Below are 26,379 nucleotides of genomic sequence, written 5' to 3'. Positions count from 1 at the left end.
TATAACCTCTCACATAGCGTTAATATTGATGTAGGTAAAATGTTGACTAGGGAACAGGAGTGGAGAAATATGATTTATTTATTTCAGCATCTTGAGAGAATGCGAATGCTCAGTTAGGTACCGTCTGAGGTGCTCTTTATCAACATCATAAAAGTTTATAGTATTTCAACCACATAAAACATGCATCCAAGCCGAACTGAAATCTTATCAGAAACATGTTGGGTCGTTCACAGATTTCTATTTCCTTACAAATGGTCAAACTGATGTCATTTTCAAATTTTGCACAGAAAATCTCCCGTATTTTTTTTGGGTGCATTTTCTCCCCGTTACCTAAACGTCTTTGCTCCGCGAAAGAAGATGACAGAGAAGACTTTACCAATGTCAACTAGATTGAAGCATTCATCGATTTATGACATTCTGGTGAGCAAGAGTTTAGTCTTCTAGGGCAACACATAGGCTAATGACAGAAGAAAAGCTACATGCATCTAATTATAGACAAGTTGCCTAACAAATAGCCTACAAAAAATTTCGGAAATTTTAATTAGAAACATCTAAACCAGGCAACAACAACAAAAAATACTGCACCCGTCAAAAAAACTTTCCGCCATCTTTGACTTTAGGCTACAAGCGCATTTTCTATATAGTGGGTTTGGGTCAGGTGCAGGCCTCAGATTTTCACTTTATCATATATAGTTATGCAGTTGCGGACGGGTTAATAGCAATTGCGGGCGGGTGCGGGTGAACAAACAACTGACCCGCTCCCACTGTAGACATTGTGATGAGTCGTGACATGGGCGACTGACATTGTCTGAACGCGGGGGTGCAAAAAAACAAAAACAGGAATGCAAATGTATCATTCTCCACATTTAATGTCAGTTTCATTGTGGACTTTTACCCTTAACAGAAGCACACAAGGGAGTTCCATAACGTCCATTTCAAATTTCCACTCGCGCAGCGCTCGAGACCCAAGAACTGAGCATGCGTAAAAACCTTTGCTTGATATGGTTTTCCATAAGCAAAGTCGACATTAGAAGGCAGTTTAACCCTATTTGGCTCATTTTTCCCATTGGAAACAACAGGCTGTGGGCTATCTTGGGTTAGTTATAAAAAATATTTGGTGTCACTGAGCAACAGTCAAAAAGAATGACAGTGTCTGCACATGCTCACTCCCCCTCCCCCCAGTACCAGAAACAGTGGTGGTGACTAATGTTTCCTATCAACAAGACGTAGAGTGTTAACCTCTGAAGCGCTACAGAAGACAAACCACCACAATCAGATTACAATACACCTTATGGAACAGCGGGGACTGTGAAGTAACACAAACATAGGCACAGACACATGCATACACACACGATAACATACGCTCTATACACAAGTACACATGGATTTTGTGTTGTAGATATGTGGTAGTGGAGTAGGGGCCTGAGGGCACACACTTAGTGTGCTGTGAAATCTGTTGTGAATGTATTGTAATGTTTTTTTTAAATGTATAACTGCCTTAATTTTGCTGGACCCCAGGAAGAATGGGGATCCATAATAAATACAAATACAAAATCGCAAAGCCCTGACTGAAATCTGGTGACCTTTGACTGCATCCTGTGTATATGGAATGGGACCAGAAGTGCGTAAGGAGGGGATTGTTCAGATGAGTGGATGGAAATCTGAAGTTCCCCCCATTTCTTACTGGTATAATTCCATCTCCATATGTGGTAGGTCCAATACTGATAGTAAACATATGGTGATGGGTTGGAGGACAGCAACAGAGGCAGGTAGCCTAGCGGTTAAGAGCGTTGAGCCAGTAACCAAAAGGTCGCTGGTTTGATATCCCCGAGTTGACTAGGTGAACAACCTGTTGATGTGCCCATGAGCAAGGCACTTAACCCTAATTGCTCCTGTAAGTCATTCTGGATATGACTAAATGACTAAAAAAAAATATCCCAGTTTCTCTTATTCAGCACAAAGCATGTTTGTACAGCGAATAATTTACATGACCAGCAGTGATCAGAGCTACCTTATTGTCAATCAGGGCTGCTATTTTTCAAACAGACATTAAAACCTCTTAACACCCAGGCAGTGGTAACCATGGGTCACAGTGGTCAGCCAGCCACATACCATCATTGCCCCCTCCCTTTATATACAGGTACTGTATGTGCAACAAATATTTGCATCATGGTTCAGGCAGCTTTCAAATCTTTCAATGAAGTACTGAGAAACATGTCATTCAAGTCATTCAAGCTCAACAGAACAGACAAGTTAGAAGTGACACACAATACCATACAAAACATGTCACTTAAACACATATAGAAGGAGATCATTTGGTTTACCTGATTAAGGCTCTCAATGCTGATGGCATAAATCTCTAAATAGCTGAAGGAGCTTTCCACCTGCAGGGAGAGACCAGACTGTGGTCAACAGTGAAGCACTGATACAAACACAGAAACTGCATACTGACTCACACAGGTTAATACTTGAAAGAGAAGGTGACGGGAAGAGAGAGAAAGAGAGGGGGGTTTGTGTGTGTATATAAGAAAAGAGTGGGAGAGACAGAGGTCCTGTTTGGGGGGGTGGGGGGGGGTTCGGGAGCTACGGCTCCAATGAGAGTCAAAGTAAGATAAGAGTTTTCATTACTACGTCAGCTAACAGGGGAGAGTGGGGGAGGGAGGTCATTACGACTGAAACTTAAACAAAACATTTGCCTTTATGGACCTCCAACCATGGTCACGGTATCTATAGTAAAGTACACAACTGACATAAGCGTAAGTGAAGTCATGCCCACTTTCAGTCACATTAGATTACATTTTATCTGCCAACATACAGGTGTGTTACTTCCCTTTTGTCCAGGTGAGGCATTTCTGCTTTATAAGTGTACAAACACAAACTGAGGCCAGCATAATTTGTTTCTACACTGTATAACAATTATTAGAACGTACTAATACAGGTCCCATCCTCTGTCTAATGCCTTGAGACGCTCCATTTCTCTCTCCCTGGCTTCCTCCACCTCTATCTAGCGTGCCATGCTCCCTTCCTCTACTCAGTAAGTTAATACTCAACTTGACCCTCAGGTCTCCACTTTTATTTGAGGTGTGTGCTGGGACTCAGTTGGCACTGGCTGGGTATTTCTTCTAGAGGGAGATACATACCTGACTACCAGTACCCAATGCCTCTTTTTACAATAATTTCCTCATTCTTCTGTAAGCTCATATCAGACTGGAAGTTAGTCCTGAGGTTAGTCCTGACTGACCATAACCAGCCTCAAGCAATGGTGTTCACATGTAGTTGATTTACAGTTGGAGCAACAGTATTCAAGACATGAGTAAACACACAAACACTTACCCTGACAGGTTGCTTGCTGTGGACAACATAAGCTCTCCATAGAGTCATCACCTGGTGGAAAAGTGTAAACAAAAACAAACATGTCAGTAACCACTACGAGATCAAAGGCTGTCTGTCTAGTGTGTGTGTGAGAGAGAATGGACTACATTGTATGTAGCTAATTGTATTGGAGGTTTTTTCAAAGTTTCACCCATTCACATAGCAGTGTAGACTGCCAGCTGTCAGCTTGAGCTAGAGTCAGCTTAATAGCGCCACTTGCAGATGGAACCTGGTAACTTCAGCCACATTACAAACAGATATACTTTATTTCACTTGGGGTGAACCCTCCACCTGGAGACCCTTCGGTAGCATTTTGTTCCAGCCCAATAAGCTAACAACAGATAATCAGCTGCTGCTCTTTTGCACACTTAAATAGACACAGCTAATATAGTATTACCCTCTGTCGTCAATATAAACAAATGCCCATAGAGGCAAACAAGCCCCAGCCGATGCCATGTAGCAGGGTTTTCTTAACCACAAAGTACAGATTAAACCACCCACCACAGTGATTTGTTGGACCCAGGGACCATACTCACCAGAACCCTGCACTCAGCCTTCCCCTTGGGTTGGTTTAGTTGCACATGCCGCATGAGACGAATCTTCTGGGGCTTCAGCAGCTGAGTGATGTGCTCTTCTCAGGAGAGAATAGAGAAGCATGAAAATAACATACAGATGGACAGCGAGCCATTCATACAAAAAATTAAATATTTCAGATTCAACACGACATACAGGCAGATCTTTGCTAAGAGGATACAGCCATTACATTGACACAAATATTTTTTTTTAGGGGGGAGACAGGACAAAAAATAAAGAGGCCATCTCAATCTTAAATGAGCATAAAAATAGGAATACATTGAGAAAGATACATGACAGGAAAAGCAGTGGAGCTCCTTACCTTGTAAGCTGTAAGAGATGTCAGTATTGCCAGCCATGATGTTGGGCCCAGCTCTTGTCTGTAGGGGTAAGAGAGAGAGAGAGAGAGAGAGAGAGAGAGAGAGAGAGAGAGAGGGAGAGCGTGGGAGTAGCAGCAGCGGAGGCAGCTCAGGCAGGTCTGGGAGGCACACACACATCCTGCTGCTGTCAACCACTCAGAGTGAAACCACAGCAAGCTAGGAGCCCTGAGACAGGAAATGACAACCCTTTCAGTATCACCTTTGCTAAAGATCCCTACATGATCTGCTGCAATAACATAGTAATGTAAAGAGAAGAACTTCAAAAACCAAAAAATACAAAGAAAAAAACAGGAGTAGGCCAATATCTTTTTATTAGCTGTACAGCAATACATTCTGCATACCAACATGCCCTCTCAGCCATAATACATGTTTTATGTTGGTTTTCAGATCATTGTAAAATTCACACAGTACAGCCAGGTACAAAAATGCATCAACCTAGAATTTTTAAGAGCTTGACAAAAGCAATTTAAATGCAATTACATATAGAAGGAAGCTTCATGTTGTACCAGCATTAAAATGTTCTATGAAAGGACAGTTCTCTTAAACGAGTAACAACCTTTATACAAAATATCCTTCCCTCAGTTCTCTCCTCCCCTTTTTGAACGTCTTAAATCAGAATTTCACAAGGCCCTCTGACCGCTCCTGTATACATCCCACAACAAAACTACGCAGTTAGGACAAAATGATCTGAGAAATTAACAGTGAACTGGGAGAAACATTCTGCTTCACAAGATTACCAAAGCCTTAATAATCATCTTTCATTTACAGTTAAGACCTGAAGCTAGTTCAATTGGACACCTCCCTCCTTTACAGTTTCACACAGAACTTGATTAAAGCTTTTCAGAATATGGGCGCAATTTACATCACAATCTCTTTACCTTATCTTGAAATGCAAAACAAAACGTACATGGTCATCTTTCAAAACCTCTAACATTAGTTCATGCAGTCAAGATGTTAGGTAGGTTAAGAGTGAGTAAAGCTGCTGTCCTCTGTACCTCCATAAATGCGCTACAGATATTTCAGGCTAAAAAGCTCAAAACAGGGAAGATCATATCTCCAACATGATTCACAGGGTGGGCAATGCCTCACACTTTAGAGATTAGAAAGCCACATACAGCCTGTGTTCCAAACAGCTACTGTTAAGAGTTCCTTTACCCCAGCATTAAAGTTCTTTAAATCCCTAGAAAAAGATTAAGATGTTTGTAATAAAACTTTTAAAGTATTTACAAGCAAAACCAACCAAGATTACCATTTGTACAACATAACTGCAGTCTTTAAAACTTTGTGGGTGGATGGATGTCACTGTCCCTGGCCTGATTATAGTAGTTAATTTGATGTAAGTCGCTACAAACTTCATAATCTGTGACAAGTATAACAGTAAGTAAAATGGAATATGCAGTGAATAAAAAGTGTCAAAACACAGGAGTTCCTTTGACAGCTAAAGTAATAGTTTTAGTCTACAGCAGAGATGAGGTCCTAGATAACAAGGCTGAAATTATTGGCACTCACTGTTGCCACGTCAAGGTCACAAACAGGTTAAGAAAATAGTTTATTAGTTGGAGGAAAAAACAACAACTGACCCCTAAAGTAAGTCCCAATGTCCACCATGTGTCGAACCTCAGCTACCATCCCTCCATGCACCAGTAGATTACAGTAGAGAATGGATCCATTATTACACATTTCTCCACCATTCCACCCCCAGAAACAAATCTAAATTTCTACAGACCAAGCAGCTGGAACTTAAACTGTTACAGTGAATGCATGGAAGGAAGTGGGTTTGAGAGTGATAAGAAAACACACCGATTTGTTTAACATAAATTATAAAAACAAAAGGGTAAAGCGGAGTGGTTTGTAAGATGGCAGATTGTATGAAGAGGGTGGACTAGGGGATGTCTTTGAGCGGTCTCTGTGGGCTAGATCACCGGTCCATCATACTGAGGATCATCTCAGGGGTGAGGTCTCCATTGGGGGCAGCATCTGCTACAGGCAGCTCCACCGTCTCCACCCCTGCCTCCTCTGGCTGCTCCACCACCACCTCTGGGGCAGCCTGTTCAGCCTCTGGCTCCTTCTTCACTATGATGTTCTCTATGGCGCCGGTATTCTCATCCTCCACCTGGATGATGGCTGCTGCTGAGGAGACAGAGATAACACCAGGCATTATAACTATTGATTTAGACCAGGGATGTGCAACTAGCGGCCTACCCCCCTTTTGTAGGCCCGCGGATCAATTTTCCCAAAATGTAAAAAACTAATATTTTACATTTTTAGTCATTTTAGCAGACGCTCTTATCCAGAGCGACTTACAGGAGCAATTAGGATTAAGTGCCTTGCTCATGGGCACATCGACATATTTTTCACCTAGTCGGCTCGGGGATTAGAACCAGCGACCTTTCCGTTACTGGCACAACGCTCTTAACTAATACTAGGAACACCTTCCTAATATTATGTTGCACCCCCTTTTGCCCTCAGAACAGCCTCAATTTGTCATGGCATGGACTCTACAAAGTGTCGAAAATGTTCCACAGGGATGATGGCCCATCATGACTCCAATACTTCCCACAGTTGTGTCATGTTGGCTGGATGTCCTTTGGGTGGTGGACCATTCTTGATACACACTGGAAATTGCTGAGCGTGAAAAACCCAGCAGCGTTGCAGTTCTTGACACACTCAAACCGGTGCGCCTGGCACCTACTACCATACCCCGTTCAAAGGCACTTAAATCTTTTGTCTTGCCCATTTACCCTCTGAATGGCACACATACACAATCCATGTCTCAATTGTTTCAAGGCTTAAAAATCCTTCTTTAACCCATCTCCTCCCCTTCATTTACACTGATTGAAGTGGACTTAACAAGTGGCATCAATAAGGGATCATAGCTTTCACCTGGATTCACCTAGTCAGTCTACGTCATGGAAAGAGCAGGTGTCCTTAATGTTTTGTACACTCAGCACACACACACACACACACACACACACACATATATACAGTGCCTTCCGGAAAGTGTTCAGACTCCTTGAATTTTTCCACTGTTACATTACAGCCTTATTCTAAAATGGATTAAATCAATACAAATCCTCAGAAATCTACACACAATACCCCATAATGATAAAGCGAAAACAGGTTTTAGAAATGTTTGCAAATTTATAAAAACACACAAATACCTTATTTACATAAGTATTCAGACCCTTTTCTATGAGACTTGAAATTGAGCTCAGGTGCATCCTGTTTCCATTGATCATCCTTGAGATGTTTCTACAACTTGATTGGAGTCCACCTGTGGTCAATTCAATTGATTGGACATGATTTGGAAAGGCACACACCTGTCTATATAAGGTCCCACAGTTGACAGTGCATGTCAGAGCAAAAACCAAGCCATGAGGTCGAAGGAATTGTCTGTAGAGCTCCGAGACAGGATTGTGTTGAGGCACGGATCTGGGGAAGGTACGAAAAAATGTCTGCAGCATTGAAGGTCCCCAAGAACACAGTGGCCTCTAGAGTTCCTCTGTGGAGATGGGAGAACCTTCCAGAAGGACAGCCATCTCTGCAGCACTCCACCAATCAGGCCTTTACGGTAGAGTGGCCAGACGGAAGCCAATCCTCAGTAAAAGGCACATGACAGCTGCTTGGGGTTTGCCAAAAGGCACCTAAAGACTCTCAGACCATGAGTAACAAGATTCTCTGGTCTGATGAAACCAAGATTTAACTCTTTGGCCTGAATGCCAAGCGTCCCGTCTGGAGGAAACGTGGCACCATCCCTACAGTGAAGCATGGTGGTGGCAGCATCATGCTGTGGGGATGTTTTTCAGCGGCAGGGACTGGGAGACTGGTCAGGATCGAGACAAAGATTAATGGAGCAAAGTACAGAAAGATCCTTGATGAAAACCTGCCCCACAGCGCTCAGGACCTCAGACTGTGCTTCGGGACAAGCCTCTGAATGTCCTCGAGTGACCCAGCCACAGCCCAGACTTGAACCCGATCAAACAGCTCTGGACTGAAAATAGCTGTGCAGCGACGCTCCCCATCCAACCTGACAGAGCTTGAGAGGATCTGCAGAGAAGAATGGAAGAAACTCCCCAAATACAGGTGTGCCAAGCTTGTAGTGTCATACCAAAGAAGACTTGATGCTGTAATCGCTGCCAAAGGTGCTTCAACAAAGTACTGAGTAAAGGGTCTGAATATTTATGTAAATGTGATATCAGTTTATTGTTAATACATTTGCAAAAATTTCTAAAATCAATTTTGCTTTGTCATTATGGGCTATTGTGTGATGATTGATGAGGAAACTTTCTTTTATTTTTATCAATTTTAGAATAAGGCTGTAAGGCTGTAACGTAACAAATGTGGAAAAAGTCAAGGGGTCTGAATACTTTCCGAAGTCACTGTGTGTGTAAATATACAATTTTAGGAACTCAGTCAGGGTCTCAACTTAATGTTGAGTTAGAACAGTAGAATACACAAGGTGAAATTTCAAAATGTTGTCGTGCATCAGCAGTTTCTCTCTTGTGATGTCAGTCACTGTGTCACTGAATTAGCCCATGTCAGCTAAAATGTTTAAGATTGGTAGTAATCTTGTAGTAAACATGGTCAAATTATCGACCGGGGGGCCCCAGATTGATTTTGTTAGTCACGCTCACTCAGATCACATTAAAAATTAGTAGAATTGCAGGAAATTACCTAAAGTGGACATATTTTTTTTGCTTGCAACAAAGTTTTACTACGGGCCCCCGCAAAAGGCTAGGGCCAGCTCTGACTGCATGTGTGGGTATGGATGTGGGTACGCAGACCTGCGAGCCACTGCGGCCCCTCATGATGAGTTCAGATTTTTTGTGACCCCTACCCCCATCAAAAGTTGCCATTCCTGATTTAAACATTGCATGATATAGGATCAGGGAGACTTATCTCACCTGCAGCAGCCTTGACTTTGGGGGCAGCCTTGCTGGCTTTGGCGGGCGGGGAGGGTTTGGGGGCGTTCTTGGGGGGTCTGCCGCGTTTCCTCTTGACAGGTGGCTCTACAGGGGCGGGAATAGGTTTGGTGGGTGGAGCCTGCTCTAACTCCATCTCCTCCTCCTCTTCCTCCAGCAGTGCCGCCTCGGCCTCCTCATCCTCTTCATCAATGTCATCCAGCTCAGGATCAGCATTGTCCTCTGGAGGTGGGAAGATTTAAAAAGAGTCTAACACTGATCTCATTACATCCTAAGAGCAATAGTTTATAGGACACTACAATTAGATATGTTTCGGTATAAGAAAGGGTCTCTCACCACTGTCGTCGTCATCATCATCGTCCTTCCTTGAGCGCATCTTCCTCTTCCTCCCACCTCGTCCTCTCTTCGGTGGGGATCCGTTTTCTCCTTCACTAGGATCCCCGTTACAGTTCTCTGCATGTCTGGCCATGGTGTTCTGAGGAGATAATTATTTTTATTTTTTCCCAAAGGATAAAATGAAGGGCTATGCCCAAAACATGGGTGTATTTTTCCACTCAATTAATTTGTGTTTGAGTAAGCGTCCATACCCTGCGAGTGAAGGCCTTGCCACACTTGGTGCACACAAAGGCGGTGGGCACAAAGTTGGGGTCATGGTAGCGCCGAAAGTGCATGTCCAGGAGCTGCTTCTGACGGAAGGTCTTCTCACATTGGCTACAGGCGTAAGGCTTCTCTCCTGTGTGCGTGCGCCTGTGCATCAGCATGTGGCGCTCCTAGTCAATGCAAGGACAGCAAGAAATACATAAGGACAGAAAACTTAGGGGAATTTTACCAACTCCATCTCAAAACTGTTCAAAGGGTAGATACAATCAGCATAGAGCCAGTATCCATAAGGGAGTGACTGTTATTTATATTGGAGGGACACCTGGAGGTAATCACACCTCTTTTAAATGAAAATGGATGGCCCTCCCCCTAAGGAAAATATATATTTACCTGGCCCTCCCAGAGCATGTGAAAAAAAACAAAAAAATGTAAGCTTACCCCTCTAAAATTCTCATTAAAACAAAATAGCAGGGAATATTAAATCCCTTTTTACTCGGCTATCAATGTTGCTATCAATTCCTGGTTGAGAACCACTGCTGTATTCATACCATATTCATGTTATCCGCTAGAGGGCGGCATTTGCCAATTTAAGCGTTAAGGGCCATCCACACAAAGGACGATAACTATAAATTATACATACAGTACCAGTCAAAAGTTTGGACACACCTACTCATTCAAGGGTTTTTCCTTTATTTTTTTACTCTTTTCTACATTGTAGAATAAGAGTGTGCAAAGCTGTCAAGGCAAAGGGTGGCTACTTTGAAGAATCCAAAATATATTTTGATTTGTTTAATACTTTTTTGGTTACTACATGATTCCATTTGTATTATTTCAGTGTTTTGATGTCTTCACTATTATTCTACAATGTAGAAAAGAGTAAAAAATTAAGAAAACCCCTTGAATGAGTAGGTGTCCAAACTTTTTACTGGTACTTTAACTATAAACCGTTGGTGAGCATCCACACTAGAGGAAAGTTAGTTCTACAGTAGCCTACGAAGGTCAATCAACTGATCAAAGCATCGTACTGCACCTTGTATACCCTACTGCACGCCTATTATTAAGGCGGTAAAACAGACCATTCAGTGCTTCAGGGTGTGTGCCCGCTCTGGTATTGTCACGTGCACAAATACAGTACTGTATCTGCACGCTGTTGGCTAGAGCGCACGTATAGCCTACATGAGATTATTATGGACAAAAGAGCGAGATTATTTGTATTTGTCAAACGGCAGCCAAGCATCGATGATCACGTCACCAGAATAAAACCCTCGATACTTACTGGAAAGGAGCATCAAGCTCATCACCTTGCACTTTCAACACCCTGTGAAGTTCATAATAACTTTACATTTAAATGTGTAGCCTAATAATAAACTGCATGCTTTCCTGACGAGTCGTAATGTGGACCACACAACATGTCATCGCGTGACTCCATGTTTACTTCGATTTGATGGTTGTTATATCAATATTTGCGCATAAAAGCGTTTCCACTGACATTTCTCGCATAATTCATTTTACCAACACAAAAACATCCCACCTTCTCTAGCGTATTTTGTTTTGTCGAAATTTGGAAAGTTTACCGATTTTCCCCCACTTTTATCAGGCCTGTCTGCGAAATGTACTTTACTCTCATAAAAAGGTTGGATGAAAACCTGGTTAGTGTGACAACTGAAAACAATACTTCAAATGTAGGCTACATGTAGTCTAATAAATAAAAAATATATACAGGTAAAAGTCAGTAAATTAGAATATTTTGAAAAACTTGATTTATTTCAGTAATTGCATTCAAAAGGTGTAACTTGTACATTATATTTATTCATTGCACACAGACTGATGCATTCAAATGTTTATTTAATTTAATTTTGATGATTTGAAGTGGCAACAAATGAAAATCCAAAATTCCGTGTGTCACAAAATTAGAATATTGTGTAAGGGTTACATTTTGAAGACACCTGGTGCCACAAACTAATCAGCTGATTAACTCAAAACACCTGCAAAGGGCTTTAAATGGTCTCTCAGTCCAGTTCTGAAGCCTACACAAACATGGGGAAGACTTCAGATTTGACAGCTGTCCAAAAGGCGACCATCGACACATTGCACAAGGAGGGAAAGACACAAAAGGTTATTGCAGAAGAGGCTGGCTGTTCTCAGAGCTCTGTGTCCAAACACATTAATAGAGAGGCAAAGGGAAGGAAAAACTGTGGTCAGAAAAAGTGTACAAGCGATAGGGATCACCGCGCCCTAGTCAAGATTGTGAAAAAAACCCATTCAAAAATGTGGGGGAGATTCACAAGGAGTGGACAGCTGCTGGAGTCAGGGCTTCAAGATCCACCACCAAGAGACGCTTGAAAGACATGGGTTTCAACTGCCGCATACCTCGTGTCAAGCCACTGTTGACCAAGAAACAGCGCAGAAAGCGTCTCACCTGGGCTAAGGAAAAAAAGAGCTGGACTGCTGCTGAGTGGTCTAAAGTCATGTTTTCTGACGAAAGCAAATTTTGCATTTCCTTTGGAAATCGAGGTCCCAGAGTCTGGAGGAAGACAGGAGAGGCACAGGATCCACGTTGCCTGAAGTCTAGTGTAAAGTTTCCACCATCAGTGATGGTTTGGGGTGCCATGTCATCTGCTGGTGTCGGTCCACTCTGTTTCCTGAGATCCAGGGTCAACGCAGCCGTCTACCAGCAAGTTTTAGAGCACTTCATGCTTCCTGCTGCTGACCTGCTCTATGGAGATGGAGATTTCAGGTTCCAACAGGACTTGGCGCCTGCACACAGCGCAAAATCTACCCGTGCCTGGTTTACGGACCATGGTATTTCTGTTCCAAAATTGGCCAGCCAACTCCCCTGACCTTAGCCCCATAGAAAATCTGTGGGGTATTGTGAAAAAGGAAGATGCAGAATGCCAGACCCAACAACGCAGAAGAGTTGAAGGCCACTATCAGAGCAACCTGGGCTCTCATAACACCTGAGCAGTGCCAGAAACTCATCGACTCCATGCCACGCCGCATTAATGCAGTAATTGAGGCAAAAGGAGCTCCAACCAAGTATTGAGTATTGTACATGCTCATATTTTTCATTTTCATACTTTTCAGTTGGCCAACATTTCTAAAAAATCCCTTTTTTGTATTAGCCTTAAGTAATATTCTAATTTTGTGACACACGGAATTTTGGATTTTCATTTGTTGCCACTTCAAATCATCAAAATTAAATGAAATAAACATTTGAATGCATCAGTCTGTGTGCAATGAATAAATATAATGTACAAGTTACACCTTTTGAATGCAATTACTGAAATAAATCAAGTTTTTCAAAATATTCTAATTTACTGACTTTTACCTGTAGAAACAAATATTTAAATAAAATGTAGATTTTCAACAACAAACGCTTTTTAGCCTGCGCATCTTTTACATCATGTCATTGCTTGCCTCATTGCTCAAGTGGTTTGCAAGTGATTTCCATTTTTCTAACGGATGTCAATTCGTTTGGATTTTCTTTTTCCACTGCTCATCAATGTCTGTCCTGTGCAACCATTTAATACATCAGTGCAACAATGTTATCATCACTGGCCAGTGATGCACTCTCGCTGCATCTTTCCCCGACATTTAATTTTACATTCAGCAAGCCTGCTTCTCTCCATGAAAAGCCTATTAGGCCTAGTATAAAAACAAATGTATCTCCTATAGATTGTGTAGCTGTCAGTGCTGTGTGTCAGTTGACTGTGCAAACAATTTGGAATTTTAAACATGAATGCTTTTTATTTTAAAACAAAAAGTGATGCAGTCAGTCTATTTGTCTATTGTCAACAGTTTACAAGGTCCTGAAAGGTACATTCGCAGGCTACTCATATGGTGTATTTTGATCACACACTCGCCCATTTTCCAAACTATACCACACTATGTTACATAAAGCAGGTTTTTAAAGGACCAAAGAGTATGTTTGCTTCGTGTTTTCACTTTTGACATGGAAAAATTATCACGATACTGTTATCATCAAAGCCCTATTAACAGCATTAGAAAGTTAAAATTCTTCCAATTTTTTACTATTAGATACCCTTATTTGGCACGTTTTTTGCCCCGTGTTTGATTTGTGAGCTTAAACGGTGGGCAGGCTTTTGTTAAACATGAAACAAAGTAGGCCCCTAGACTAATGAATACACCATCTGCCTTCATCAAAACAATGTTTTTGTTGCATATTTCAGTCCAGAACCTGCCTAGGTTTAGGGGGGGTTGTATATTGTGAGAGACAGGTAGGCCTAATGCAGGGAAAAGCCAATGCAGGGAGAAGAACTGTGATCACTTGGCTAGAATCGCTAATGCACATAACAAATGGAAGGAACACTAGAGTCAATTTGAATTAACGGTCGTCTTCGGGACAAAATGTCACCTGCCTTTTCAGGCAGCCACAAAACAGATTCCAGATGCCTAAGCCAACTTTATGATTGCGGTAGAACTTCATTGCCCCCTAGCGGTCATACCACTCAATAGGATTTCACATGGAATTGTATTACATTAAATACAATTTAAATGGCAGTTTAAACATAAAAAAACATCCATTTGTCACATCCCTAGTTAATGTGCAGTGTAGGATGCTGGGCTATGGAGTTGGTGCTCCTTTGTCAGTGAATATCCAATCAAGGTCATTGGCAGGAAGGTAAGCGGTTGAAATTTACACAACTGTTACCTGAAGGAAAATGGGGGACGGTCATGCTTTTTCAATTTCAGTCAGGGGAAATAATTTCTGTAATCCGCGCTTTTTCCCCCAACTGTTAGCGACGAAGTGCAGAGTGCTTTGTATCCACAGCAAATTATTAGAAACATGCATTTTTTGTAATTTGACCCCCTTTTTCTCCCCAATTTCGTGATATCCAATTGGTAGTTACAATCTTGTCTCATCGCTGCAACTCCCCAACGGACTCGGGAGATGCGAAGGTCATGCGTCCCCCGAAACATGACCCGCCAAGCCACGCTGCTTCTTAACACTTGCTGGCTTAACCCGGAATCCAGCCGCACCATTGTGTCGGAGGAAACACCATTCAACTGACGACTAAAGTCAGCTTGCAGGCGCCCGGCCCCCCACAAGGAGTCACTAGAGCGCGATGAGCTAAGGAAAGCTCCCGGCCAAACCCTCTCCTAACTCGGACGACGCTGGGCCAATTGTGTGCCGAACCCCAGGCAGTTGTGACGCCTCAACACTGCGATGCAGTGCCTTAGACCGCTGCGCCACTCGGGAGGCCCTACATGCATTACAATTCTGTAACAAACCACTAATGCATTGTTGCGTTAGGTAGGCCTTTTGTAAATGTTTTCCCCTTTATGATGATCGGGACCTGTTAGTGGTAGCTTTGTGATAACGGCACTGTGATATTAATTTTGTGGGGGGAAAAACATGTTGTTTTATTAATATTAACAATTACAGTGGGGATAAAAAGTATTTAGTCAGCCACCAATTGTGCAAGTTCTCCCACTTAAAAAGATGAGAGAGGCCTGTAATTTTCATCATAGGTACACGTCAACTATGACAGACAAATTGAGAATTTTTTTCCAGAAAATCACATTGTAGGATTTTTAATGAATTTATTTGCAAATTATGGTGGAAAATAAGTATTTGGTCAATAACAAAAGTTTCTCAATACTTTGTTATATACCCTTTGTTGGCAATGACACAGGTCAAACGTTTTCTGTAAGTCTTCACAAGGTTTTCACACACTGTTGCTGGTATTTTGGCCCATTCCTCCATGCAGATCTCCTCTAGAGCAGTGATGTTTTGGGGCTGTCGCTGGGCAACACGGACTTTCAACTCCCTCCAAAGATTTTCTATGGGGTTGAGATCTGGAGACTGGCTAGGCCACTCCAGGACCTTGAAATGCTTCTTACGAAGCCACTCCTTCGTTGCCCGGGCGGTGTGTTTGGGATCATTGTCATGCTGAAAGACCCAGCCACGTTTCATCTTCAATGCCCTTGCTGATGGAAGGAGGTTTTCACTCAAAATCTCACGATACATGGCCCCATTCATTCTTTCCTTTACACGGATCAGTCGTCCTGGTCCCTTTGCAGAAAAACAGCCCCAAAGCATGATGTTTCCACCCCCATGCTTCACAGTAGGTATGGTGTTCTTTGGATGCAACTCAGCATTCTTTGTCCTCCAAACACGACGAGTTGAGTTTTTACCAAAAAGGTATATTTTGGTTTCATCTGACCATATGACATTCTCCCCCAATCCTCTTCTGGATCATCCAAATGCACTCTAGCAAACTTCAGACGGGCCTGGACATGTACTGGCTTAAGCAGGGGGACACGTCTGGCACTGCAGGATTTGAGTCCCTGGCGGCGTAGTGTGTTACTGATGGTAGGCTTTGTTACTTTGGTCCCAGCTCTCTGCAGGTCATTCACTAGGTCCCCCCGTGTGGTTCTGGGATTTTTGCTCACCGTTCTTGTGATAATTTTGACCCCACGGGGTGAGATCTTGCGTGGAGCCCCAGATCGAGGGAGATTATCAGTGGTCTTGTATGTCTTCCATTTCCTAATAATTGCTCCCACAGTTGATTTCTTCAAACCAAGCTGCTTACCTATTGCAGATTCAGTCTTCCCAGCCTGGTGCAGGTCTACAATTTTGTTTCTGGTGTCCTTTGACAGCTCTTTGGTCTTGGCCATAGTGGAGTTTGGAGTGTGACTGTTTGAGGTTGTGGACAGGTGTCTTTTATACTGATAACAAGTTCAAACAGGTGCCATTAATACAGGTAACGAGTGGAGGACAGAGGAGCCTCTTAAAGAAAAAGTTACAGTTCTGTGAGAGCCAGAAATCTTGCTTGTTTGTAGGTGACCAAATACTTATTTTCCACCATAATTTGCAAATAAATTCATTAAAAATCCTACAATGTGATTTTCTGGATTTTTTCCCCTCAATTTGTCTGTCATATTTGACGTGTACCTATGATGAAAATTACAGGCCTCTCATCTTTTTAAGTGGGAGAACTTGCACAATTGGTGGCTGACTAAATACATTTTTTCCCCATTGTACATTTCATTTTTTAAAGTTTTAAAGTTTAAACCAGGGGTTGGAACCAAAATTATTTTCCAATCGTTTTGTTCTAAACAGAACCATTCTTTTTTTTCATTTCGTTCCACTGTTCTGACCTGTAAAATAAAGTTCTGAACTGGTTACAATAACAAAAAATTACTGGTTTATATAATTTATTTCTGTTCCTTTTAAACCTCTGAAATCATATATTTGTACATTTAGCTCGACATTAAATTACTTCACCAATCATGCAGTGCGGATAGAGCTGCTTGCTATGTGGCGGGCAAGCTATAGTTCAGTGAGTTGTTTACATGCGTGATGGAAAGACAAGGCGCAAGATGCAACTAAAATTTTGCGGATGGGGAAAGAGGGCTTGGCTTGAAGCGCTGGGCATCTTGTGATGACATGCATTATCTGAATTAGGCAAGCAGAATTATACCTAAGGAGGAGCAGCTTCAATGGAGGAACATTTAATGTCTGAACTTCAGAGTTGACTTAACGTTGGACCAGAGAAGCTAGCTAGCTAACAAGCTTGTGTTTGCAGAGCGGCAGCAGAATTTAAAAAATGTCTTACCTTTTTGTTGTTAATAAATCCAATGTGAAATGTGATAACTATATTATCACTAACTAGCATTAAAAAAGTTAATCCTTTCTTCTCCAATTAAAAATCTCTCCCAATCATTTGAATTACGCTTTTTACGTCAGAGGCTAGGCTACAGCGTCGTAGGGGGGAGAGGCAGGAAGCCTACACGTGCACACACAAGCAAAGATTTTCAGATGGCAGGCAGACACTGGAAGAAGTTTCTGATTGACAGGAGGGCTTTGCATAGGTGCTTTGTTTAGTTTTTTTGTGAGACTGGAAAAAATGCCCGGAACGTAAAAGGTTATTAACCGGTTCCCATGCTTTTAAAATAATGGTTATGTTCCTAGAAAAATTTAATCATTTTTGGTTCTGATCCCTGAACCTGGTCCGACCCCTGGTTTAAACGTTCACACCCCTAACATTTACTCCTGTCTAGATTCTCTATCATCCCAGGTTAGAGACAGCAGGACCTCACCTGTCTGCAGCAGTAATCACACTGGTCACACTTGAAGCGTTTCTCGTTCTTGTGGGACTTCTGGTGCTGGATGAGTGCGTAGCGCTCGTGGAACACAGCATCACAGTAACGACATTTCCTGCCCTGCTCAATGAACGAGTGCTGTTTACGCAGATGGACGCCTGGAGGAAGGGGTAAAACCAGCTTATTGAGAGAGATGTCATCTATATAAACAAGTTCAGTCACAATTAGGGCTGTGGCGGTCACAAACTTTCATCAGCCGGTGATTGTCAAGCAAATAACTGTCGGTCTCACTGGAATTTTCTGTTAATTAACATAAACACATTTAGAATCTCCTGGCTTCCACACATAGCCTACAAGCCACTGACACAGACCTTTGGAACATCTACATTTTAAAAAGTATAATAAATTTATGTAATATAGCCTACACCTTCACAATAAATGCATTATTTATTTTAGACCGATCTAAAGAAGCATGATATGAAGAAAATGTAGTCTATTTCAGAAGAACAGAATAGCATACTCTGAGTTGTCCTTATGTTAGGTCCTGATCTGGCTATGCCAAATGGCTGTTGGCTACACTAGTTCATTTAGCAGACAAGATTTTCTTAGAATTCTGTGGCATTATTTTATAGTATGAAGAATACAATTGAACAAAGCTGAATAAAATATAAATATTTTCTCCAAACGATTTGAGGGAGTGCGCACATGCGGCTATTCTGTGTTGCGCAGTTAACAAAGAAATAGGTAGTCCTATATGCTTAATTTAGAGTTATTAATGTAACTTTAGTTGTTCTACAAACGTTGAGCTATATGTTTTTTAATACAGTGTAAGGCTACACGATGCGACTAATGATGATTTGAAAAAAGTCGCTTGAAAGGCTGAGCTCTGCTTTGTTTTTTGCGCAGGCTGTACACACTTCATTAGTCTCTCATTCACAATTTGACAAGCACTTGATAATGCCTCGAATTTCACGGCGGCATTCCCTTTGTGGCCGTAATGCACCCTAAAAAAATCCATGCCTTTTGCGGCCAGTAGATATTGGAAGAACTGTCCACATTTACTTTTGGTCAGCAAACAAGATGAGTAGGCCTAACGAACAGCAAAAGCACTAGCCTATGTCAATCTACCATCCCCATAGTACAAAAGTTGACATATTCTATTAGAGAAATAAATATTCCAAACAGTCTGGGACAGTTGTGGGATACGATAGATCCCAAATTAATACAACCACCAGCATAAAAAAAAATGCAATGTGGCTGACGCAACAGATCAGAATGTTTAGTTTAAAATGTTGATAAACTATTAGGCTATTTCTTCACATTATAAGCACAGCAATGCGCACATAGCAGTAGGCTATAAGCGCAAATGTTATATTAGCTGGAAAACACCATTCTCAAAAGTGACCGCAAATGCAATTATGCATGTAATGCTTTTATTATAAAGGTGCATTTTTTTGGTGAAAATTATCTTCCCCAAACTTGAAACTCACGGGCTGCTTATGTATGCCAGTTAGGCTCTACACCCCTTGTAAAGAGGATTAATGCGCTTAATTTTAAGAAGTTATTTGGCCACTTTAGTTGTGATACAAACCTTATCAAAAGATATAGGCCTATGGGCTATGCTACATGAGGTGTGCGACTATGATTCGAAAAAGTCACAAAAAAAAGGTATTGTTTCTTATGCTGGGCATCATTCACAAGTGATGATATATAATTCACAAGTGATTGGCTAATATTGTCACCCATCAGACTATTCTTGATTTAATAGTCTTTACATATACTAAATAATATGTGTGAAATTTGTTTTGATTTATAATGGACCATTATCATGCACCTAAATCGAAACATGTCATCTATGCACTTAAATAGCAAATGGAGGACGCTTTCCCCGTGGTTAATTTTCATGCCAGCCAGCTAGGCTACACTCATATTGTAAATATAAGCAATGTGCTTAATATTAGGAAAGTTGAGAAATAAATATAGTATGCCTATAGAAAGCTGATGGGATCCTCCTCTTTTTAGTAGAGCCCATCACTCTGTTCTCACGCAATTGCATAGCCTATAGAAATGTTGCGCAACATGAGCTTATGGGCTCTCATGAAGTGTTTGATTAGATTTTCAAACACATTCGCATTGATGTCAGAATGATTAGAGGGACAATAGTGCTGAGTACCATGCAGTTCGCAAGTTTGGTAGGCTACTAATGACCATCAGCAGCATCAGAGCTTGGAGAAGCCTAATTACCGCGACTAAACGGTCACGTGGAATTTGACTGCCTTCATGACTTGTGGCCGCCGGTGTGGGGGTAATACGGTCACCGCAACAGCCCTAGTCACAATGAAGTTTACGGTATGCTGTCATCATACTGGGATAATCAGGCCAAAAGTCAACGACTAGGTATCTAGTCACTCTCCCGAGTGGCGCAGTGGTCTAAGGCATTGAATCACAGTGCTAGCTGTGCCACTAGAGATCCTGGTCGAATCCAGGCTCTGTCGTAGCCGGCCGCGACCGGGAGACCCATGGGGCGGCGCACAATTGGCCCAGCGTCGTCCAGGGTAGGGATGTAGCTCAGTTGGTTTGCAACGCCAGGGTTGTGGGTTCGATTCCCACGGGGGACCAGTATGAAAAAATAAAAATGTAAGTCGCTCTGGATAAGAGCATCTGCTAAATGACGTAAATGTATCTAACCCAGGTCACTCTTTCGGGCGATAACGGTGTCACAGTGGGGGCAGTGGAACTTGGCCACATTCTCTGTGTGCTTCTGCAGGATGTGCATCTTCATGGTTCCACTCTGGGTGAAACGGGCATGGCAAATATAGCACTCGTACGGCTTCTCTCCTGGAAAACAAAGCAGGAAAACATGAGTGCACAAGTTGAACAATCAGGTCAGTCACTAATTGTGTTTACACAAGTGTGTCAATCAGGTCAGTCACCTGAGTGTGTCCTCATGTGTCTCTTCAGCTTGTAGGTGTCTCTGCTGGCGTAGCTGCACAGACTGCACTGGAACGGACGCTCCCCAGTGTGGGAACGGATGTGCCGCTTTAGCTTGCTCACCTCCACACTGGCATAGTCACACATGGAGCACTTGAAGGGTTTCTCATGAGTGTGCTTATAGCGACGATGACGGACCAGCTCTCCACTGGTCACAAAGGCCATGTCACAATCTTGACACTTGTGTGGTCTGGTACCTGTAAACAGAAACAGTTATAATGGTATCTAACATGGTAACATGGACAGGACTCATAACATAGGATTGTCTGTCAATGTGACTATGATGACACCATACCTGTGTGTGTGTTGAGGTGGTTCCTCAGCAGGGTAACGGTCCTGAAGGCCCTTCCACACAGATGGCACTTGTGGGGCCTCTCATCTGTGTGGCTCTTCATGTGTCGATCTAGGTTGGAGCGGCGGGGACAGGTGTAGCTACACAGCTCACACTGGAATGTTTTCTTCACACCTGGAGCACACAAAGGCCTTGAGTCAGCACTTGCAGAGGCATTCAACACCACAACTTGAGTTACAACATTCACCATCAACAAAGGACACAGAAAGAAGGGGTAATCTCACCCTTCTTCTTAATTTTGGTGGGTTTGGGGGGTTTCATGTTGCCCACCACCTTCTCTGCGTTGACCTCGGAGAGCATCCCTTCCTGCTGCTCCTCTTCAAAGTCGTACACGGACACGTCCATGTTGTCTTTGTCCCCCTCTGTGTTGTAGCGCAGCTTGCTCTTTTTTGCCTTCTTGGTGGTCTTCCTGGCTGGGGGCTGGTAGTCAGGGTCCTTGGCCCATTGTGGATCTTCAGGCTGGTGCTCACAGTGCAGCTCCTCCTCCTCAGGCTGGACCTGCTGCTCCTCCTGGTGCTCATCTTGCTCCACTGTTTCCACCTCACCATTCGCACCAACCTTCACCACCTGAAGAAGCAGTAGTGTTTTTAGTTTCTCTACAACTAGTACATTTAGATATGCACCAGTGGTACAAAATGCTGTTGTACACCCATGGGGAAAGATGCTCCCATTAGTTCTGAATGATGTAATATGTAGCCATGAAGTGCAGTCTCTCTTACCTGGAAGCCCTCTGGCAGGGGCAGGGTGTGGCAGATCACAGGATTTCCATCTTTGGGCATGGCCGTGGTGTCTACGAAGGTGCCCTGTAGTGCCTCTACAGTGGCCTGGGTGACAGGGACAGCAGAGACAGGGACCTGGACCAGCTGTAGCTCCCCGAGGCCTCCCAGCTGCTGCTCATCCATGTTGACAACCTGCAGAGTGATGATCTGGGTCTCATCCACCGTGGTGACCGTGGCCTCGTGGGCTGTAGCCACAGGGGCGTCTATCACCTCAGTCTTCATCTGCAGCAAGGCCGGGTCCAGGGAGTCCATTACCATCATCTCCACATTGACTTCCTCCACCAGCTGCTGGGGATCCAGACCAGCCACTCCCTCTGGCTGCTGGTCCATTACCCCCTCTGCTGCTTGCTGGAGCAGGTCTGCCACCACCTCATCCCCCTCATAGGTGATGCAGTCCTTGGCCACAACCACAACGTCAGTTGGTCCTCCGTCCATCGGTAATACCTGAGAGAATCATCCCAAAACCAATCAGCACACAATCTAAAAATGTAATCTTAACGCATAACCATTTATTAATAAATGTTGAAAGTGTACCAGGACATATGACCAATCTAGCTAGGGCTAACAGACTGAAAATGGCATACTGTGTTCAGTTCAGGCAAGATCTCAAACATGATGCAACTTCCTTAGCTTCCTAAATTGTTACCTGCACTAGAAAGGAATACTTCCATCTTTCTAGATCTGCTTGGCTTCCTCAATTTCTGACTCAACTCTCCTGACTGTTACCTGACACTCAACCTGTGGGGAAGACAAACAAGTTTAACATCTACATAAACCTACTGCATGTATTGAATGCACAGAGACACATTCATAACTAGTTAAGCCAGTCTAGCAAATGTGGCTGACCTGGTATTATCAAAAACAACCTACAAGTATGATGTGACATTCATTCACAGTGAACATGGACAGCGTTTTGATATTAGAAATGAAGTCATATAGGCAGTCATGTTTTTGTACCGCTACCAGCCGGGTTGTAGAGGGAGCTCTACCCTGTTTTTATCCATTCTAGCTAGTTAACGTTAGTGCCGTTGTCGCTCAATGTAGACTTTGAATCAGACAGCGGACACTGGATGGAAGACGAACTGCAGTGAGCTGGCAGCAGAGGCATTTAGATGATTCTTTTTTAGATAACAGTCGCATTAATTTGAGGCCGGAGGGAGACGTCGTACTAGTGGAAACGCTCGTGAAAATGACTATCGGGGTCATTAATGTTATGCATCTTCCTTGTTTGAATTCGGTCTGCGCAACAAGCCAAGCCAGCTAACTTGTATATTGCTAACGTTAGCTAAATAGCGTCTGCTAAATTGTGAATAGTCTTTGCATCTAGGACCGTACCGTTATAAAATGCTAGTTAGCTAACGCTAGAAGTTATAGTTAATGTGGTCATTTTAAAACTAACAGCTAACTAGATCATTAGAAAGTTAGTTTGATTAATGGAAGTGGTTTACTAACGTTAGCTTTTGCCAAGGCCGTTAACAGGGTGGGGCAATATTGATAGTAAACAGTTTTTGTAAATTATAGCTAATTTCGATTGATGGCTTTACTAGCTAACAAAACTAGTTAGTGGCGTGGAAACCAAAGTTATGTAGATAGGTGTCTAACAATCTATGGTTACATAGCTAACTAGTTAGATTATGCATGTGCGATTTAGTAAATTCCGTGTTCTGAGCTACAATCTGGCGCGCGCTGACTTCATACGCAGCCGCGAGTTTCTATCTTGACACAGGGTAAAAAGACAGGACACAAAGAAGAAAAATAAAATGGACGCCTGGCCTAAACACTAAACCAACACGTTGAAGTATTTAATGATCGATCCTTGCCTAAGTGCAAACTAATATAGCTCTAAAAATACTCGTTATTGCGACATTTCGTTGAACTTCTGGGTTATAAATGTTTTTTTTGCTAAATTTTCGATAACGATAGAGGGAGACAAACACCCCCCGTCTGCCGCCTGGACCCGGAGCCCCATCGTGACACCTAGAGGCCGATTAAAGCTCCTGCAAAACTGCCCCCTTTTCTGGAAAGTACTGTTACTTTACCTGCTCTTCGTCGTTTAATTCCTCGCTGAATTCGACAGAAAGCCCAGAGTATGTTCCTCAATCAGACCGAGATGGCTGAGAATTGCGCCCTTCTCCTCCGTCAGTTTTAATCCTCTCCCGCTTTTGCAGAGTAGGCTCCGCACAAAATGGCGGCCTTGTGAAAGTTAATGCGCCTGTGCAGTGAAGGGGGGCGGTGGCGAGAGGGTGGGTGTAAAGCGTTTTAAACATTGAATTATGGGGATTGGCCATGTGGGGCGCTACTTTTGAAATACAGTACACCGTCATGAATAGATCATTTATTAGGTTATATATAATCAATCTGATTACATTTCTAACTTCATACGAATGTCAATGTCTGTCTGTTATATGATCATCACAGGCAGTTAAAAGCGGTTGTCACAGGCTGTATTTTATATTTATTCAACAGGCCTATAATAAACACTCCGAATGTGTAGTTGTACCAAAATTATTAAAAACCTGTACATTTCATTGAGCCATTCCATTTTTGTCATCAATGTTTTCCAGATTTTTCTATCAGTTTGAACAATAATTTAAGTATGTATACCCAAGGCTACAATAGTTCGTATCACATTTGATGCCAAGCATGATATTTGCCAGACAATATACTTTTAACAAAAATAAATCTAAAGAAAATCACTTATTTTAATGCTGCAGTCATAAGGTAAATAAATATACTTTGCTGCAGTGTTTCTATTAGCACTGCATCAATTCATTCTTAAATAAAGTATTTAATCTCAAGTCTCATTAAACCGTGTTGCACTGTAAAATTGAGCCACTTATACACTCAAGAAGCCATTGAAGCCACTGAGGTCAATTGTTATTTTGAAGTGCTATATAATACAACTGATCAATCTGCAAACTAAATAATGTACAATGAATGCAGGTTCTCATCACACCCTGATTCCACTCTATATGGCCAGCAGGTGGCCAGCACAAGCAGTTTGGTTGTCTGTTTCAGTGAGAAGTTTTCTGCTTCAAAAAGGCAAAGTCCACCACAGTTAGAAGTTTTCAATAATAATGATAATTAAAAAAAACTCCACCACCCATACAGCTGAAAGAATCTTCAGTTATATCACCTAATGGTGAGTCTCAGGAAGTGCATGGTGATTTACTGAGGCATCAGCACTCAAACCAAATATGAATTTACTGAGATTGTTTCAACAATGCCAACTGAATTACAATTCAACTATATAATGTGTACACTTCCAGTGGAATATATTCCCATAAAGCATTTAATGATAGTATGGAATGATGGCACTGTCATAACTGTTTTCCCAGACTTCTTCTCCCTGGCCGGCAACAAGCTCCTCATCAGACTGGTCCTAGAGTGTGGAACTGCACCACCATCATCTCCTGAGGAACAACCAAATACCTTCCATCCCCATGACTTACTTCAGTACTCCTTCCACACACTGATATTCTCCACACAGACCATCACCAACCAGCTTCATTACAAATACAGCAGATCAAAAGCGCATTTAAGTGAGGGGGTCCTGCAGGAGCATGGCCCCCTTCACCACCTCTGGGGAAAAGTGATAGATTATGATTTGATTGGTATAACTTAGATTTTTAACAATTCAGAAAAATATGTATGAAAATACCTACTCATTCAAGGGTTTTTCTTTATTTTTACTATTTTCTACATTGTAGAATAATAGTGAAGACATCAAAACTATGAAATAGCACATATGGAATCATGTAGTAACCAAAAAAGTGTTAAACAAATCAAAATATATTTTATATTTGAGATTCTTCAAATAGCCACCCTTTGCCTTGATGACAGCTTTGCACACTCTTGGCATTCTCTCAACCAGCTTCATGAGGTAGTCACCTGGAATGCATTTCAATTAACATGTGTGCCTTCTTAAAAGTTAATTTGTGGAATTTCTTTCCTTTTTAATGTGTTTGAGCCAATCAGTTGTGTTGTGACAAGGTAGGGGTGGTATACAGAAGATAGCCCTATTTGGTAAAAGACCAAGTACATATTATGGCAAGAACAGCTCAAATAAGCAAAGAGAAACGACAGTCCATCATTACTTTAAGACATGAAGGTCAATCAATATGGAACATTTCAAGAACTGAAAGTTTCTTCAAGTGAAGTCGCAAAAACCATCAAGCGCTATGATGAAACTGACTCTCATGAGGACTGCCACAGGAAAGGAAGACCCAGAGTTACCTCTGCTGCAGAGGATAAGTTCATTAGAGTTACCAGCCTCAGATTGCAGCCCAAATAAATGCTTCACAGAGTTCAAGTAACAGACACATCTCAACATCAACTGT

The 26,379-nt window shown here is 42.3% G+C and overlaps 2 protein-coding genes across 4 annotated transcripts in view; both read right to left on the bottom strand.

The window, feature by feature from the left end:
- carmil2 (capping protein regulator and myosin 1 linker 2) overlaps nucleotides 1-4,359 on the bottom strand; it is a 38,181-nt gene extending 33,822 nt beyond the window's left edge. The window contains exons 1-4 of the mRNA XM_041837382.2: nucleotides 4,268-4,359; nucleotides 3,909-4,003; nucleotides 3,334-3,384; nucleotides 2,325-2,384 (exon numbers count right to left, since the gene is read on the bottom strand). Of these exons, the coding sequence (XP_041693316.1) occupies nucleotides 2,325-2,384; nucleotides 3,334-3,384; nucleotides 3,909-4,003; nucleotides 4,268-4,304 (243 nt within the window). The 5' untranslated portion in view covers nucleotides 4,305-4,359. The remainder of the gene's footprint in view (nucleotides 1-2,324; nucleotides 2,385-3,333; nucleotides 3,385-3,908; nucleotides 4,004-4,267) is intronic.
- Nucleotides 4,360-4,619: 260 nt separating this feature from the next.
- On the bottom strand, nucleotides 4,620-24,570 carry ctcf (CCCTC-binding factor (zinc finger protein)). Of its 3 annotated transcripts, XM_041837386.2 has the most exons (12): nucleotides 24,079-24,570; nucleotides 22,686-22,777; nucleotides 21,980-22,483; nucleotides 21,485-21,827; nucleotides 21,204-21,374; nucleotides 20,851-21,105; nucleotides 20,606-20,755; nucleotides 17,915-18,075; nucleotides 9,835-10,017; nucleotides 9,584-9,722; nucleotides 9,230-9,469; nucleotides 4,620-6,455 (listed from the first exon to the last, which is right to left on the bottom strand). In XM_041837386.2, exons 3-12 carry the CDS (start codon nucleotides 22,472-22,474, stop codon nucleotides 6,244-6,246), a joined length of 2,349 nt encoding a protein of 782 aa, XP_041693320.1. In that variant the 5' UTR covers nucleotides 22,475-22,483; nucleotides 22,686-22,777; nucleotides 24,079-24,570; the 3' UTR covers nucleotides 4,620-6,243. The 3 variants fall into 3 exon arrangements, with proteins under 3 accessions (XP_041693320.1, XP_041693319.1, XP_041693321.1); XM_041837385.1 differs by lacking the exon at nucleotides 22,686-22,777; XM_041837387.2 differs by lacking the exon at nucleotides 22,686-22,777 and having other exon boundaries at nucleotides 4,620-6,452.
- Between the last annotated feature and the right edge of the window lie 1,809 nt (nucleotides 24,571-26,379).

Source organism: Coregonus clupeaformis, chromosome 19 (assembly GCF_020615455.1).
Source record: "Coregonus clupeaformis isolate EN_2021a chromosome 19, ASM2061545v1, whole genome shotgun sequence".
NCBI lineage: Eukaryota > Metazoa > Chordata > Actinopteri > Salmoniformes > Salmonidae > Coregonus > Coregonus clupeaformis.
This window is presented reverse-complemented; position numbering and strand designations above follow the sequence as displayed.